The 12,182-nt window shown below is 33.9% G+C and overlaps 1 protein-coding gene across 1 annotated transcript; it reads right to left on the bottom strand.

The window, feature by feature from the left end:
• Positions 1-658: 658 nt before the first annotated feature.
• Positions 659-12,098, bottom strand: LOC110108194 (15-cis-phytoene desaturase, chloroplastic/chromoplastic). Its single transcript, XM_020838734.2, has 14 exons — positions 11,824-12,098; positions 11,609-11,741; positions 11,327-11,415; positions 10,185-10,242; positions 7,956-8,111; positions 7,375-7,523; positions 6,847-6,966; positions 6,518-6,731; positions 6,325-6,427; positions 6,185-6,232; positions 5,299-5,344; positions 2,514-2,701; positions 1,599-1,761; positions 659-964 (listed from the first exon to the last, which is right to left on the bottom strand). Exons 1-14 carry the CDS (start codon positions 12,043-12,045, stop codon positions 902-904), a joined length of 1,752 nt encoding a protein of 583 aa, XP_020694393.1. The 5' UTR covers positions 12,046-12,098; the 3' UTR covers positions 659-901.
• Between the last annotated feature and the right edge of the window lie 84 nt (positions 12,099-12,182).

Here is a 12,182-nt window from a genome sequence, read left to right as displayed (position 1 = left end):
TCTCATGTATTATGAAAGAAAAAAATGATTATGATTATGATTTAAATAATTATTATAATAAAATAATTAAAAAATGAGAAATTAAATGAAAAATAATATAATTTTTAAATATTTTTGATGAAATAATGTTCATGCAAACAAACCCTTCTGAATCAATTTATTATGGTTTTGCCATTATTGAAACCAATAAGATTTGAATACTCATCAAATGATCAATTCCATATTTGTTCATTTCATCATCAGGTTGTAGTCGTTTTTGGGTTTATAGGCCCTCAATGAAGTCATGTGGCTACATCCTTGCCTAAGAGTTACAATAAGAAGTTGCTTTACTATTGTAATTTAACCATCTTTTAAGTAAAAAAAAAAAATATTGGCTCGAGATTTTCGTTGAATCAAATTAAGTCTTCGTTTGGGGTAGCTTTTTTCCTTATTTTCTAAAGCAGCTTTCAAGTACAAAATTTTTAATTCACTAAATTTTTGTACTAAAAATTAGTTTAAAAATCAATAAAAAAACTGTTTCAAAAAAAAAAACTCCAAAAATGAAGACATTCATCCAGTCAATCTCATTTCATCATTATTAAAAAAAAACTCCTATCACGTGACAATAAAAACACAAGAAGAATTATGAGCATGCTCTCTCTCTCTCTCTCTCTCTCTCAATATGAGCTAATATGTGATGCTCCAGTGACATTTTTTTACCATAAATAATTGATTGAAGCTGACATGATCACAGCATTTTGATTCCTTTAATACAACGATACTGCTACCAATGTACGAGATATTATGACACATTTGAGACTTTCAACATGCTTCTAAAAATTATATAGCTTGGATCAGACAATTGTGAAGAACAAAACGGTATGTGGAAATAAATTCTGGAGTAGCAGTTTAAAATCGTCAGCTAGGCCACAAACATCTCAGCAGATGGGTCTCTCATGGTTGTAGAAACCAGCTTATCATAATCCTGCAAGGAAGTTGGAAAATAATAATAATAATAATCATTCATATATTGGATGAGACTAATGGCTTGCATTAATTTAGATGAAATATGCGCATCCAGTGGAAATTATTTTTTGCTAGGAACCTTGAATAAAAGAAGGGCAGAGTTCAATGGCGAAGCCAGAAAATTTTAAAGGGGCCCAACTTTAACCTTGCTTCAGCTGATTTTTATATTCATATTCAATTAATCATTTTAGAATTTATATGTATTATGAAAAAACAATATACTCTATGAAAATATGCTTGCAAATTCTACTAGAGTTTTTCTTATTTTAGAAACCGCTCGTGGGAAGCACCTGACGCACGCTTTTCTAAATTTCTTCCAATAAAAGTCATTCTCTTATATCTATTTGAAAACATGCCCAAAGCTGATAAAACATGCATTCAACAGTCGAGAAAAAAAAAACATATGACATGCATCATCATTATTAACCTTATCCCAACAATTTGGATAGGCTCTATGAATCACTATTCATCATTCATTTTTATCAAGTAGTGCATGTCGTATATTCTTGTAAATATTGCATGCAACATCTACATTAGAAAGTTATAGCTAATTTTGAAAAGGAGAAGATCAAAGTTCCAATTTATGTACATACCTGTAAAATTTTCTGTGCACAAAGTTTACCAGATAAAACAGCACCTTCCATCGAGGCTAAATACTTCTGCTTTGTGTAATCACCAGCCAAATAGAACCCTTCAATTGGTGTTCTTTGTAATGGGCGACATGGTTCACAGTTTGGAACGGTTTTGTAAACAGATCTGGCAAAGCATATAGTGTATGAAGATGGACTAACTTTCATTGAAGCATATATAAAGCTTCTGGGTTTTTAGCAATAATAGTATAATGTTTGTAGTGACAACAGGCTCTAATCATAATAGTCATGACTAGGGAAAATATTAGCAAATATGATATCAATATACTATCAATAAATTTCACCGGTCATGGTTGCGGTCTGTACTGACAAGTACAGAAAAAAAGATGGTTTGCCTGCAACCAATGCATAAATCTTCGCGTTAAATGATCCATAACTAGTTTCATATTCAACCAGATGCAATTAATTAGCACATTTTCTAACACAACTTTTATGTGCATTAGGCAACATTCCTGTAGCTTATTTGTAGTTGAATTTAATTATTAAATTCATCTTGATTATGTTCTGTGCCATATCAATTGCTGTTACATTTTAGCTTAAACTTACCAAAAATAAAATCTTGTTGCAATTTTTTCTTCATTTTAAATTTATATAACAACAAATTCTTTGGTTGAATTCATGATAAAAAATGGGCACATGAATTCTATGACACATCAATTTGTTATTTGCAAAGAGGTGCATGTATGTCGCATTAATCTTGCATTGCAAAGATGCAATTTTTTTATTTGAGCATGTGATCTCCAGATTACAATGGAGGAAATCTAATCATTTCTCTAAACGTCTCATTTTCTTATGTTATTTCATCCTTTGGATAAATGTATAACTCAAACAAATTTAATTTATGATTTTAGTACTCACCTTGGTGTTTTAACAACATGATACTTCAAAATCTTTGCCTTGCTCTGATCTGCAGAAATTTCGTCAGGGAATAATTTTGCCAATTCTATCATGGTAGCGTCAACAATATCGCTATCGCTACGTGATATCCATTCTTCTGCAGGAGCAAAGACTAACTCGAGCATGGATCGGTTCGGATCATAATACTCCTGAATGAATAAAAAACAAACACTAAACTCCTGAAAGAAACAATTATATCCAATTTCTTATTTAGCATTAGAGGTGCATCTTTTTTAAGGAATATGACGGAAACCTGAATAGGTACTATGATATAAAATTTTCAGATAAAATAAATTGTTAAGAGTGATCATAGGCAGATTTATAAATTGCAAAATTTATTTGCGTATGGTAGTAAAAATGTTCTTATGACAGACCCAAACATTCACAATTTGACATCAAGAAAGCAATAATTGGAATATACTGCATACCAAAAGAAAATAAATAGTAAGATTTTTTCTATCAATATGTGTACGCGTTTGAGGGACTCTACATAACACTATTCCCTGAAAATATTGCTCCTATCAATATGTAATTCTAAAAGAGTTTGTCAAGATTACTCAATTTTCAGGATTAAATTATTAAGTTCTACCCTGAAGCTTTCACTTTATATTAAAAATATTAAAGAGGGCACACTCAGTTTGTGAGGTTCCCATCAATATGGGATAGGGGAATGAACTTGATGTATACAGTCTTACCCTCAATTATAGAGATATTGTTTCCACAAAACAGCTGGCATAAGTGGTTCAAAACTTCGAAAGATTGGACTTCAAAAAATTATTCGAGAATTTCAAGGCTAGAATAATTCGAGCATAAAAGGCTAGAATAATTCGAGCATAAACAGATCCACTGACACTTGAGTTTCAAACAACAACAACAACAACATCAAGCTTTTGTCCCACTACGTGGAGTAGGCTACATGAATTCTTTTTCTCCATTGTGGCCAGATAAAATTCAAATTCTCATTTAAATCTAATAAAGAAAGATAATTTCTAATATTTTCCATCCAAGTCTTTTTAGGTCAACCTCTACCTTTCTTAACATAGGTCAAATCTAATACCTCTACTTTCCTAACCGGGTGATGTGAAACCGTCAAGAATTGCACATGAAATTCATTAAGAATCACAAAGTAGACTAGTGTAAGATTAGAGTATCGTAAGTTAAGGTTCAAGAGTTTTCCATTGTTAAAATGTTATGATAAGCGTGATAAGCGATTACAAACTAGTTGTTTGAACACAATTAGCGATAGATCTCAAAGTTATCACAATAAAGCAAATGCGGAATAAAATAGAATCCCAAAGCTAATATTTAGAAATTTCGCAATGAGTTACCTTGCTCACTCACACTCAAGTGGGGGTTAGCGGGAGAAAGTCTTTAGCAAACCCAACGATGCCACGAGGATGGTAGCAAACCCAACGGCCTTGAACCACGGAAAGGTTGACGGTGGCGAGGACGGCGGGAACGATCGACTATTGATGTTCCAATCGTTGCTTGGACTTCGGCGGTCGATGACGTCCGCAAGAATCAGCACAACTCGTTCCAAGTACTCTTCAACGGTAGAGTCATCTTCAAATCCCACGTCAAAGAATGGGGATCGTAGGATATTAAGGCTTCAGTCGGCGTTGAATACTAATCCCCACTCAAACTCCGGGTCCGCCATACATGCTTGACGTTGGAGAATCCTTCAAGGAGAAGAGGATTAAGTGGCGGTGAGGGGGAGTCCTTGCGTTGGAAGGAGGAGGAGGGAGGAGCCGGCGGGATTTCCAAGGGGAAGGGGGAGTTCGGCCAAGGTGAGGGAGAGGGGCGGGTACAATGAGAGAGGGGATCTAGGTTAGATGAGTGTAGCAAGAGAATTACTCAAATCTGAAATTAATCTCAGATTTTAGTAAATTTGGAGGGAATTATTTGAGACTAATTTCAAATTTCAAATGTAATTAAGGGGGAGTAATGAGCACTTAATGGAGCCCATCAATAGGGGGGACGGCGGATTCACTAGAGGAGGGAGAGAGGGTTTCAATTCAAAACCTGAAATTTATTTCAGGATTTTGAATGAAAAGGGGGGAAGATTAATTTGAAATTCAATTTCAAATTAAGGGGGTCATTAATGCATTAGTTGGAGAATTAAAGGGAGGGGCCATGCCTGGCCGGCAGTTTTGGGTCGATTTTCCTAACCCGGATCGGGTTCGCATCAACCCGACCTGACCCGTAATCTATTAAATGCATACAACAACAACAACAACAACATCAAGTTTTTGTCCCACTACGTGGAGTAGGCTACATGAATTCTTTTTCTCCATTGTGGCCAGATAAAATTCAAATTCTCATTTAAATCTAATAAAGAAAGATCATTTCTAATATTTTCTATCCAAGTATTTTTAGGTCAACCTCTACCTTTCTTAACATAGGTCAAATCTAATACCTCTACTTTCCTAACCGGGTCATTGGAAGGCAGCCGATTTATGTGACCAAACCATCTAAGGCGACTCTCTCTAGTCTTATCTTCCACTGGAGCTACTCCAACCTTTTCATATATATGCTAATTTCATATCCTATCTCTAAGGGTAAACCCACTCATCCACCTAGGCATTCTCATCTCTGCAACATTTAACTTAGTATTATGCTTCTCTTTTAATGGCCAACATTCGGCACCATAAAGCATTACAGGTCTCAAACATTTACAAAATAGGTCCTACATGTGCTGCTAGCATCAAACAAACACAGACTTGTAATAATAATAGAATATTGTTACCTTACATGTTACAGACATGTCTGCGTACACACTCAAAAGAGGGCTCCTGAAAAAGAAAAAATGTTAAACGCATTCAAAACACTTAAAGCAATGGATACAAAATCATGAGACCCTTTAACAGCATTAATATTTTGCCTTGGTAGAGAAACAGATGAGAATGGAGACAACGTTTATATTGGATTGAATGATAAATCCTTCATTTTCAGCAACCGAATAATACATTTATTAAGTTATGGTATGTAGCATGAGATCAAGAGTTAGAATGCATATTGTGGAAATGAAACGGAGAATAATTTCAGGAAGAGACCTAACAAAATGAGCCGGAGACAAAAGTAAGAAGTTTTCAGCCGCTAATTACAAAGAACGCAAAATAGCATGCAATTTAACATCATTTTCTTGTGCTGGCATTTTCATTCACTTTAGTATAGAAGGATTTGTCACTCAAGATAGATGCAACATTATTTCAACGATTTTTCTAATTTAGAAAAGTCAAAAAGTTGTTGTCTAACACTTAAAATTTAGAAAATATCAAACTTCTTCATTTAAGAAGACAGTATGACTGAAGTTCCTTTGATTTGCCTAACAAATGTGAGCAGCTCATGTCTCCTAACTGATGCAGTTCATATTTGTGATATCGATGATCAAGTTAAAATTTAAATATTAATCCATTTAAAGGGCGACTTAGCAGCATGTGCAAAATAATGCAAACTGTGGATGTGAAATATAATTGTTCAATCACAAGAAGTTGAAGCTGGTTTGGAAAAACATGAAGTTTTCCTCCTATCGTTATTTGACTAGTTTTTTAAATTTAAGAGAGATTGCATAAAATGTCATTAAAAGAAGCCTAAATTTTCCAAGATATTGAACAGGCACAAGCAATACAGACCTGCTAAACAAAAGATGATCGTATGTGTTCTTCAGTTTCCTATCAAACCTGAAAAAAGTTTTACAGCTGAGAATCCTTACATAACCAATTCATACTATTGAACAAATAACTGTAGCTGTGAACATGGCGCTGGAATATACCATAAATGAATATTAATCACTGGGACTCCTACTAATTTATTCAACCTTTGGAAGCATGGTATTTCTTTCCACTCCTCAGGCAAGAGAAGCTTCAAGATATCAACTGAGAATTGCGAAAAGATTGTTTTTTTTTAACTGCAAATTCAAACTTACAGAATCACTCCAGATAAAACTTTTAGAAGCTAAATCATACCAGGGGTGGCAAATACATAAGCATCTCCAGTAATAACACTTCCGTTGCTCAGCAAAAATTGCTTAACCGTTCTATCAGAATTCAACTCAATCTTTTGTACACGAGAATTTAGTTGGACTTGTCCACCTAGTGACTTAATGTGTTCGACAATTGGCATGCATAGCCTCTCAGGAGGGTTACCATCCAAAAAGGCCATTTTTGATCCGTGCTTTTCCTGATTAAATTTAAAAAAATAAAACCAATTTGGATCATCTCTTATATGATTGTCTATAGCGGTAACAAATATTTTGCTTTCAAGATTCAGAAATGGAATGAAAGTGAAGGACTACCTGAAGGAAACGATTTAAAGCAATTAAAATGCACTGCATAGAAAGCTCATCGGGATTAATGAAGTTCAGAGCTTTTGACATGGCAATGAAAACTTCATCACTGACTCGATCAGGTACACCCTATAACCAAGAGAACAAATAGATTTCTTATTTTTTATACCCAAAATAGTATATTTGTTAGGTTAAGATCAGAATGAAATAGCATCATATACTGATTTTGCATGCTTCGAACTCTAAAAAGGACCAAGCAAGGGAAAGAAACGTCAATAAGATGCTTTATTAAGTACCTGCTACAAGGCTTTCTCTGGGATTTGATTATTCCAACCATTTTTAATTATAGCGGGATTCCATTTTAAAAATATTTATTTGGATCTTCGGAAGTTATATAATGGCAAGAAGAACAGTTTGACAACTTGGTACTAAAAAGTTAAAAATTCTACGAATTACATTATGCATCATTTATTTACAACCAAAACTTAACTAGAATTTAAGTTGCTGCATTGCAAGAACAATATAAGGTTACAACACCTGCCGTTTCATCCACTCTTTGACTGATAAACTATCCTGAGCCTCAACATAGGACTGCCCCCCAATCATGGCTGGCAAAAGCCCAATAGCAAATTTCACTTTTTCTGACCATGTCAACATTTCATTGTTCTTTAAGATGGCCCATATACCTAGCAATCGCATCCTCAAGCATTTAGTAATAGACCAAATAAGGAAAATGGAATTGCCAATCATTTTTAGTTTGTAAAGTGATAGACTTTTGTTTCAGCTCCATAAGAATATGTTCAAAATAAACAATTTTATTTGATGATGTCATAAAACAATATAAGTTATGATTATTATTGTTCAAAAGATAGAATATGACAAAAAAAAATCATATTTTACATTTAATCAGTTCAAAGTAATACTGGTCAAATTTAGCATACGCTTATTACAATAGGAATGATAACTGACAAGGGAAATTATGCAAAATCACTCAAAAGCACCCTGCAAAAACAATGTTACAGGATCACAACAAGAATGGAATGATGCTTTGATCTCACATATGTTGCATTTTTTTAAAAAACAACGTAATAGTCTTTTAAGATAGCAAAATTGCATACCATTAAAGGGAGCTGGAAGATACTCTGGAAAATCAAAGCGGCTAAATTCTCCTGGCTTGTTAGGCATTGCAAAAATCATGGAGTGCTCCTTCCACTGCAATCGATCATTAATTCCAAGCTCCCCAAATAAGTTCTGTATGTTGGGATAAGCACCAACTACATTCCATAAAAGAAGGATGAATATTTTAGTCTTGGTTTCAAATGCAACTATTTTGCACGCAAAACTTGGGAAAACTACTAATTCAGCTGTTGGAGCATGAAGAAAACTTATCTTGTAGTTCGAAACTGTGTAACCTGGGCAAAAAAACTAAGTATCTCATTTAGTGATCACACTACACTTAACAAGAAGCAATCAGGGGACGGTGTCCAAGTTTTTTTTATCAAGGAAAATGGAAACAAATCAGAATCGGATCTATGGATACATTTTTTTGTTTATTTATAGTTTTTAAAGTTTTCAGGAGTTTGTTAGACCGGCCGACTGGACCGGTCTAGCCGTTCCAGACGGAACCGGCTTAGGCGGAACAGAAGCGGAGAGTTCCGCCTCTCCTATTCATGCAACCGAGCCGCTCTGTCTAAGAACACTGTTTAGGAAGGATTTTTTAGGAAATTAGGAGGGAAATTTGAATGTAGGCACTGTTTAGAGATTTTCTATTGGATTGTATGCATTAAATAGTTTGTTTTCTTAGGATTAAGGCATCTTGAATTTGGCTGAAATTTGAGATCTCTTAGGTTAAGGTTTTTGGGCTCTAGCGGCATCTAGAGATTTGGGAGAGATAGATCGTCCTATCTAATAGATGATCAATTGTATCTTGTTTTTCTTCTTCAGTTACTGGATTTTCGCAATAAAACCACTGTTTTCTTTTGTTTTTCTCCAAAATTGTGGAGTTTTCTAGCTGTTTTTGTCTCTATTGTTAGGATTACTTGAGGTCCTCAAGTTTTTCCTAACAAATTGGTATCAAAACAGATTTTGGGACCAATTGTTGTCTGATTTTTTACAAAATCAGAAATGTGTATATTTTTACACCTAATCATTAAACAGCATTTGCTAAAACCATCTGAATTTCATGAGTGTAGTTTATAGGCATCATACTTCAAATTCAGCTCACCAACACTCTTAATTTCTTCACTAGTTCGTGAAGCAAGAATTTCGCAGTTCACTGCCCAAGGCAGTAATTTTTCTATATCTATCCTGTACTTCATGAGTCCCTTTTCTATATAAAAATTTGAAGTATCACGTATATGCTCATTTCGTATCCTATCTCTAAGGGTAAAGCCACTCATCCAACTAAGGTTAAACATATTAAAATTCAAGATAATTAAATTTTAGTTAAAGATTATACTAAGGCAAAATAAAAAAAAAAATTGTAAGGAATATTTTAGAAAAGCTTAATCAATAGTATAATCAAGAATTCCATAGAACAGTTTAAAGTGCAAACCTCGGATTAGCATTAAGGAAGAGCCAAACTATAAACTTTCAGCTTTAAAGATATATGCATTGATATTAGGATAGCTATGCAAAATATTAGAGTAACTTCGTAACCAAAATATATATTTTTTTTACCAAATCCTTAAAGCTAAAAGGATGCCAATGCCAAATGATTGGAAAAGCATCATTCTGATATCAATATTGAAGATATATGATTTAATTGGCTATGAAATGTAGATCCCCAAGAAGGATAATAAAGATTCACTTATAGCTAAATTGAGAGTGGCAGAATAAAAATATTAAGATGAATGTGTGATAGAATTAAAAAGTGATAACATGAAAAATATGTGTAGCGCCAATTGAAGATATAATAATGGAACATAAACTTCGGTGGTTTGGGCATCTAAGCAAGCAATGCATCAATAAGGTTCATATACACTTCATGAATGTGCAAGAATAGTAAGTATAACTGATAGACCAAGAATAATATGGCTTAGAGTAAAGAGAATTGTACAAAACAGAGTTAACTGGTGTAGCACTCAACAAGAAAGAATGGACAAGGAAGATGATAAATCAGATCCCAAATAATTAGGATGAGGCTAATGTTGATGATGAAAATTATATTTAGGGATTAATAAATATTATTAATTGAACATTACGTGAAGGTGCACGTAGTTTTAACATCACATAAAAATCGCCTCAACATCAATCATATCTTTGTTACTATATGGAAGTCAAAAGCAGGAAATCAAGATAGGATCATAGGATACGTATCTAGATGCAAGCAACCATGGGTAACTTACAGAAAATATGGAGGCCTGTTTCATAATAATCTCCATCTTTATCTTTCCAAGCAGCAATCTAAAACAAAAAGCAATCATTATTATTGCTTGATCTACAAATTTACTAAACAAAATTAGATTTCCAAAGGCAAAGGCTAAGTAAAAGCAGAGAACTTAAATATTGAAGTGTACTAGCAATATTTTTTTAAATTCGCATAATTCTATTAGGATGTCTCATTTTTAAGTTTGAGACTTCTGCGTAGGTTGCTGAAAGTATACTTCTATAAGAGAATAATATTGGCACATGAGATATCTCGAAACACAACATTTGATATATGTAAAGTATGATCCAAAACAAAAGTAGACCAAGCATAATCACAAAATATGAGCATAATTAGCAGGTTTGGCATCTATATTTTATGGAAATCAAAATATGGATAATATTCACAATAAACTACAATAATCTGACCATGAAGCGCTACAAGTAAAAGTTTCTTGGTCTACTATGAATACTCCTAGGGCTATTTATGATGGCTCCCAGGTAGTAATAGTCTAGCTCATTTTGTTTTTTTAACTAAAATAAACTGAAAGACTTGCATGGAGCACTATCAGTGGCGGAGCCAGAAATTTTTTATAGGAGGGGCATAATTTCAATTTTTTTATTTCCCCTCAATTTTTTTCATTTGGGATTAGAATCGATATTTACAGTTTTAAAAATTTTGTTTATTAAATTTATTAGTTTAAAAAGATAGAATATTACAACAACTTATAATTTGACAGAGAGATCAAATGCCGAGTGGCGAGAGTACAAGATGGAAGATGAGCAAACCGAAATCCTTTGGAGCATTTCATCGAATACATTGAAATTCACTAATGCACTATAATGATCTGAGTTTGTGTTCTTACTAAGCACATATCCATGGACAAATATAATAGGAATCCTATTAGTTTTTTTTCTAGGTATGACCGATCATAAACATGAACAAAGATACAACTCATTTAATCATTTCTAAGAAAATGAAAGTCACAACGCTAACAAAGTGCAGTATTTTAATACATTAGCTTCATACAAAAAAGATGGAAACATAATCTATTGGTAGGTTTAATAGTAGCATAGCCCAAAATAAAATTGAACGGGATTCTTGAACATGATAAGAATGTACCTTTCCTCCGAGAACATCTCTTGCCTCTAATAATATAGGTTTGTGGCCAGCATCAGCAAGGTATTTTGCTGTGGATAGACCAGCCAAGCCTGCCAGAAAGAAAAAAAATATCAAATCAAAATCAAGAGGAACACAAGAGCTCCAGTAAAACTGAATTGTATTGTATAGACCAACTCTTTTCACTTTTGCCAAGAACCATTATCAAGAAGCTTCAAACTGAATTGTATTCTTGAATAGACAGAAATGACATTCAATAACAAACTTACAGGTAGAGTGTTATACCTGCACCAGCAATTACTACTGCTAGAGGTTTCTTGGGCCGCATACAATCACGAAAGGATGCAGATAACTTAGCAGCTTCTAAAAAGTTAATGGTGTTTTCAAGCTCAGGCCTTGGATAATCCGAGCAGAAAACCTACACACAGACAAATGAATGTGGTCCTGTCGCAGATATATCTACAGAAAAGCAAACATCCACACTGTTTTTTTAAGAGAACCTGCATAGAGCCATTTGCAGAGTTTGATTTCACTTTTGAAAACCAGGGATCTGGAACTTCAAAGATGCAGCCCATGTAATCACTACTTCTTGATGCACTTAACTTGTTCCATCTAGGGTCCACATCAATGGAAGATTTTCTAGCAGGATTTACATCCCAAGAGCTTTTCTTATAGAGATTAACACAAGGAGGCCCAGCAGAAATAAATCCAACAAGAGTCATGTGGCTAGGGTTCCAGAATCCTGAGAAAACAAATATCAGATGGCAGTCTAAAAAGATAAACCTCTCTACAAAAACATTAATCAATTCCAAGTTACATACTCAAATTGAAACCAATATCAAGATTCAAAATTACAGCC

The sequence above is a fragment of the Dendrobium catenatum genome, unplaced genomic scaffold, assembly GCF_001605985.2.
Source record: "Dendrobium catenatum unplaced genomic scaffold, ASM160598v2 fragScaff_scaffold_542, whole genome shotgun sequence".
Lineage (NCBI taxonomy): Eukaryota > Viridiplantae > Streptophyta > Magnoliopsida > Asparagales > Orchidaceae > Dendrobium > Dendrobium catenatum.
This window is presented reverse-complemented; position numbering and strand designations above follow the sequence as displayed.